The sequence below is a fragment of the Chaetura pelagica genome, unplaced genomic scaffold (assembly GCF_000747805.2).
Source record: "Chaetura pelagica isolate M959 unplaced genomic scaffold, ChaPel_1.0 scaffold806, whole genome shotgun sequence".
Taxonomy (NCBI): domain Eukaryota; kingdom Metazoa; phylum Chordata; class Aves; order Apodiformes; family Apodidae; genus Chaetura; species Chaetura pelagica.
Genome location: NW_009953598.1, coordinates 477658 through 483657, shown reverse-complemented (window position 1 = coordinate 483657; position 6000 = coordinate 477658). Strand labels below are relative to the sequence as shown.

At 43.5% G+C, this 6000-nt stretch overlaps 1 protein-coding gene across 1 annotated transcript in view; it reads left to right on the top strand.

The window, feature by feature from the left end:
• Positions 1-6000, top strand: part of RCOR1 (REST corepressor 1) — a 139608-nt gene that overhangs the window by 95584 nt on the left and 38024 nt on the right. The window contains exon 2 of the mRNA XM_009999808.1: positions 5100-5183. Coding sequence (XP_009998110.1) covers positions 5100-5183 — 84 coding nt within the window. The remainder of the gene's footprint in view (positions 1-5099; positions 5184-6000) is intronic.

The window sequence follows — 6000 nt, the reverse complement described above, 5'->3', positions numbered from 1 at the left end:
TTGCATGGGTGCTGCTGAACCATCATGTTGGGGTGAAGGGAGAGAGGCATCCATCCACATGGGCCTGCTGCTCCCTGTGCATACGCTTGGCTGTTTGTCTTATTTTGCAGCCAGCTGATTTGATTTAATGGCTGGGGAAAATGCTGTTTACTTTCTGTTTTGCCAGGTTAGTTTTAGCAAATGTGCTTGGCTTGGAGGGATAAATGCCAGAGTCAACACAGGATGGCTGGGAGAGGCAGGGAGCATGAGTCAGGAGAGCAGAAAAATGCTGGATGAGCAGGACCTCCTCTCCCTTCAGAAGTGCTGAGGTGTTGGACAGATTCAAGCGGTGAAGTGCAAGCTTCACCCTTTGGCCTTTTGACACAGCTCTTCAGAGGCTCTTAGTTCATCTTAGCAAAGTGGACACTCAGGCGAGATGAAAGGAGTGGTATTCCTGACAGGCACAGCTTTCCTTTTGTACTGATGTTAGGTTCTCCATGGCTAACTTGAAACTGGGGAGAGGTCAGAAGGATGGGAGAGGTACTCTCTGACCTGTAGTGGGGACTCTGTGTGCAGTGGCCTTTGGTAGTTTCTGTTTGGAGATATGCCCATTTCCCTTTCTCTGGCAGGTATCCTGACTTAGCACTCTGGTAGAGATGAGGAGAGAAGCACACTTGTTGCTTTCAGCCCTACTTTATTGTCCATTTGCAGCAACTCTGCTGAGTGTGGTGGCTGAGGAGCATGTCTTGGCTCTGTTGCAATGTTCTGGAGAGAGCCTGAACAAAGATCTGTGGTTTAATGTCAACACAAATGTATTTGTGATGACAAATGCTGCAGCACATTCAACACTGAGTTTATTCACATAGTTCTCATTCTGGTAAAACTTTGGTTTGCCTAAGAGAAAATATGAAGCTACAGTATCTGCAAAAGAACCCCTCAGATACCTCTTGGTGTAGAAGGGGGGTCTGGACTCAGAGTTTCAGTCAGAGGACTCTCAAAGGTATTTAGTGCTTGGTGCTGGGAGGAAGGGAGTGGGTAGTTTTCAGGAGTTTTGGTTTGCTTTTTTCTTTGCTCTGACTTTACTCTTTTTTTCTCCTACTCCTGTGTGAGCTGGGATCACTCAGGTATGGGGTCTAAAGTGGGTTTACCCCTGAGGCATTAAACTTTGTGGGTGGTAGTGGGAGAGCAGAATGATTTCTATATGCAAATGAAAATTGGACAGACAGGTGCTTGGGAGTGGGGCTGTCCTGTGTAGTAAACTTCACAGCAGGAAAAAGACAAGCTTCAAAGACTCAGTCAATATTTTTTTAAAAAAATCAGCCTAATACCTCTTGGAGTCTGAACTAACTGCTGCTGGTTGAAATCTCTGTTGTGTAGTCTTGCAACAGCTTTCCAAAAGTTTGAGAACAGCCATAGCTGCTGTGGCTCAGGGTTTCACATCTTGCAGTGTGCTGCTCTTGCAGCCTACAGGCAGAAGTGATCGGAACTCCAGTAGTGGTGTTGTCTCTCTGATGTGCAAATCAATATATTCCTACATACTGTGTGGCCGACTGCATGCTGGTGTTGAGATGTGTCCTCACAGCTCCAGGAAACAAAACAAAGCAGGCCCCCAACTTCTTTTTAGAATAATGGTGATGTATGGATATTCTGCCCTGCCTCATCTCTCCCCTTGGACAGTTGAACTGTTTGTACTTGTGCAGTAAACCATATCTGTAAATGGGACTAACTTAAGAAGTATCAGTTTCTTCACCCAGAGTGAGTTTTAACCTGGTTCTGTCAGCATGTAGTCTATGGGGATGTGGTATGTTCTGGGCATGAGGGAAGAGAGGGATGGGAACTGCTGTGGAAAAAAGCAACTGGATACTGTGCCTGCTTGAGACTGTACATCTCTGCTTGGGTAAAGACAAAGGAGCTTGCATCCCATGTGAATTCTGGTAATGGAACAAAATGTAGGGGGTGCTGCTTGGGGTAGGTGGTCTTCCTCTTGGGGGTGGAGGGAGCATCCATGATTCCTCCCGGATTTGCTACAAGTAGGAAAGCCAGCAGTGGGAAAGTGATTACAGAGTGTTTGCTCCTACAACAGCTGTGACTGGGAGCTAATGGCTGTGGCAGAGACTTCACAAATACCTGGTGAATAGCCTAGATGAAAGTGAAGGATTAACTGAAACTTCAGATGATCTCATCAACCAATATACAGCTTCTCTAAACACAGATTGCACTGGTTTAACTGTAGTTGCTTAAACAAGCAACCCCATTGATCCTAGATTGATCTGTTTCCCTAAAAAAGAGTAACCCTTGCCCTCCATATGTGGCTATTTTTATATAAAATATAAATTAATATTATATAAAATATAATTGATTAAATTAAATTAGCTTTTTAGCTTTGTCATTGGAGTATAGAGTGTTTGAATTAACCCTGGTCATCCTTTGTCCAGAAGCAGGGAAGGGGGGAAGGAATTCCCCTGTGTTGGTGAGCCTTGCAGGTGTGCTTGGAAAGATGGGGGAAAGGGATGTAATAACAGCTTTTCTCTAAGCCCCTCTTTTACTCTCATGGCTGATGATCTGAAATAATAATTTCAACAGACTTTCAAATGCTGATCAAGCTCTTAAGCTCTTGCTTGCTACCTCGTGTAACAAGAGTGTTTGGGCTGTGTGTATTTATGATGGCGTTAGCACTGGACTTCTGAGAATGTCTGTGTCTGCCTAGTGTTAGGCCTCACTGGCAGGATTTGGACATTGGGCTCCTGAACTGCAGTGGGTTACTGGGGATGCATTGGGATTTGGGAGGAAAGTGTTTTAGCTTCCTGGAGACCTGATAGATTATTTCTGTCTTGGAGTGTTTTTATGGGATAAGAACATTCTTGGTGTAGTTCAAAGCAATGAAAGAGACTCTTTTTCTTTGCACGTTTTGAGCCCTATGTTGGACTTGAGTAGGGCAGACCATCCTGGACAGGGAGAGCAAAAAATGAGAAAGGGAAGGCTTAAGGTTGCCTCTGTCTTTGCATTTCCAACATAGACTTGAAATGAGGGAGAAAGCAAAATTTAAATGTTTCAAAACTTTTTTTTTTTGTGAAGTTATAATTTTAAATTCAGTATTGTAATTTTGACACCCTTCATGTTCTGTGTATAGAACCTGTCTCCACCCCCCATCTCTCACCACCAGAGGCTGTTGTCTCTTCTCGCTCATGTTTTTCTGCCTAGCGTAGAAAGTAATGAACACACACAGCGCACAAAATATTTTGTGTGTGCAGTTGCTAGCCTTATTAAAAAACAAACCAAACAGTGTGAAAGATAGTCATGGTGTTTGTCATGGAAAAAAATTGTTAGTTCCATGTAAATATGTTACTGGCAACAGGTTATTTTTAATGCATTCTATTTGTGCTTTAAATTTAATGTTAAAATATTCTTGTCATCCAAATGCTGAGTATTGTTAGATGAGCAGATTTCAGGTTAAAAACAGGAGTCAAACCATAAGTGTTCATGGCATTGTAATTACTAAACATACAGATGAGCAGGAGCTGGGTGCTGGCAGGCCTCTTTCTGCTGCAGCAGAGACGTGAGCTTATTTCATACCCTGTGCCATGAGACTGGGTCCTGGCATTGCATCTTTTGTGCTACTAGGTCTTTTCTCACCTATTTGTTTAAGGCATCATGAAGTGGTAGTTATGTGTCCTCAGCACAAGAAAGATACAGACCTGTTGGAGAGGGTCCAGAGAAAGGCCACCAAGATGATCAAAGGCCTGGAGCACCTCTACTATGGAGACAAGTTAAGAAAATTGGGGCTGTTCAGCCTGGAAAGGAGAAGGCTCTGGGGAGACCTTATAGCACCTTCCAGTACCTGAAGGGAGCCTCCAGGAAAGCTGGGGAGGGCCTTTTCATCAGAGAAGATAGTGATAAGGCAAAGGGTAATCGTTTTAAACTGAGAGAGGGGAGATTTAGGTTAGATATTAGGAAGAAATTCTTCAATATAAGGGTGGTGAGGAACTGGAATGGGTTTCCCAGGGAAGTTGTTGATGCCCCATCCTTGGAGGTTTTTAAGGCCAGGTTGGACAAGGTTTTGTGCAACCTTGTCTAGTGGTAGGGTTCCCTGCTTATGGTAGGGGGGTTGGAACTAGGTGATCTTTAAGGTCCCTTCCAACCTTCATGATTCTATGCCTAATTGCACAGTGTGGGGAAAATAGCATTGTGTTGAAATGCTGCATAAAACTTCAGTGTTCTGTGATGTTTTGTAGTGGAGGTAGTTCTGCAGGCACTTGTTTATAACAAGACCTGCAAGTTTCTCTTGGCTGGGGTGGATAGTTGAGCTGGCTGTGTGTGCTTACTAGACAGAGCAAGTTTCTTTCTCCTCCTCCTCCTCTTTTGTTTGCTTGTGACCAAACAACAGCAGATTCACAAGAACTTGCTGTTGAAATGTACCTTAGGTCGAGGGTTGATTCTTTCACTTGGAACTTTCAGTGCTTTTATGCCAGACAGGTGTTATGTTGGTTAAAAACAGACCTGCTTTCTGAGCATGGGTGCATGGGTGCTGTGTGAGTGTGAATGCACAAGAATTTCTCTGGGGCAGTTGAGTAGGGGACCTCATTCTGACCTGTGGAACTCTGTCACCTTGGTGAGCTTTCGTGTCAGCATGGGGAATGGAGGCATAGAAAGGCTACTGGGGAAGGGGAAGAGGTGCTGAGAAGTGAAATCCAGGAGGTTGATGTATGTGTCTACCCTGAAGTGTTAATCTGGCTGCACAGTACAGTCTCATGATGTCAAGGGCTTGGAGCCTGCTGCCTGAGCTTAGCTCCTCCCTTTTTCATTTAGTGATGGCTGGAAGAAAAATAATCAAGTATGCTGAAAGAGAAACATAATTAACTTTTAATTTAGATCTAATGTATGCTCCTTAGTGTACTGCATGAAGGAGCAAGTGTGCGGTATCTGTCATGTTATATAGGGGGTGATGTGTTGAAGAAACAAGGAAAAGCCTCAGGACTGAATGGGAACATGGGGTTTTAATTCTGTGGATGGGTTTTGTATCTTGATTAAAAGCTGCAAATGTCTGATAAGTGACTTTCATATCCATTTTGCATCTGAAATTATTATCTCTGTAACTTGGTTTGTATCTGTTTTCTCTTAAGCCAAACTTGCAAGACGAAGTCAGGAGAGAGAGAATCTCGGCATGCTGGTCTGGTCACCTAACCAGAATCTGTCTGAAGCTAAATGTAAGTATCCAGATACTTTCATTCTCCTTTCTCTTACATGTACCTCTTCAAGGATGCAAAGTTGCCACTTTCAGTAGAGATGTTATTATGCCTGTGACCTTTCCATTATGATTTGAAATTATTTGAAAAAAGAAAAACCTACAGAGCAATCCCTCAGAAGAACTTCATTCCCCACTGGGCAGGATCAAATCCACGGAGTCAGGGAAAGCAGGAGAAATGTGACACTTTCTTCCTTGGTATGAATTCTTTTAGATACTTATCCATGTGCCCTCTCAATCTGTTTTTTTCTGCTGGAAAATGACAGAAATAACTGGGGAGAGGAAAATGAAAGGTATTTGTGGGGAAAATATATCGTAATTAATTGTACCTTTTTTCCACAAAGACAAAAAAATCCCCATCTGGAGCCCACGGAGGTTTTAAATGCCAGAACAATTGCAGTGCCTTGCAATTCCACGTGAGGGCAATTACCGGTAGCCTGTGTGTGTCTGGGATCAGGCCTCAGTGCTGCTGCCAGATGGCAGACCTAGTGTTTGAAAGGTTTGTCTAGCTACAGTTCTCCTCATGAATAAGTAGGATTCCTTGATTAAAGGGCTGCAGTTTGAATGCAGTAACTAAACCTAAATGCTTTTGGGGGAGGGACCTGAAAGGAGCTATTTTTGACTTTGTGCTCCTACCTTTTTTTTTTCCTCCTTTCTGTTTCTGGGACTAAGAATAAGAGTCTTGCATTCCTGTTCCTCTGCAGTTGTTTGTGGTGGCACTGTTAAGTTGGTACCTGGTTTTCCCCTAGACCCAAGGGCTAAGATGCATCAAAACACAC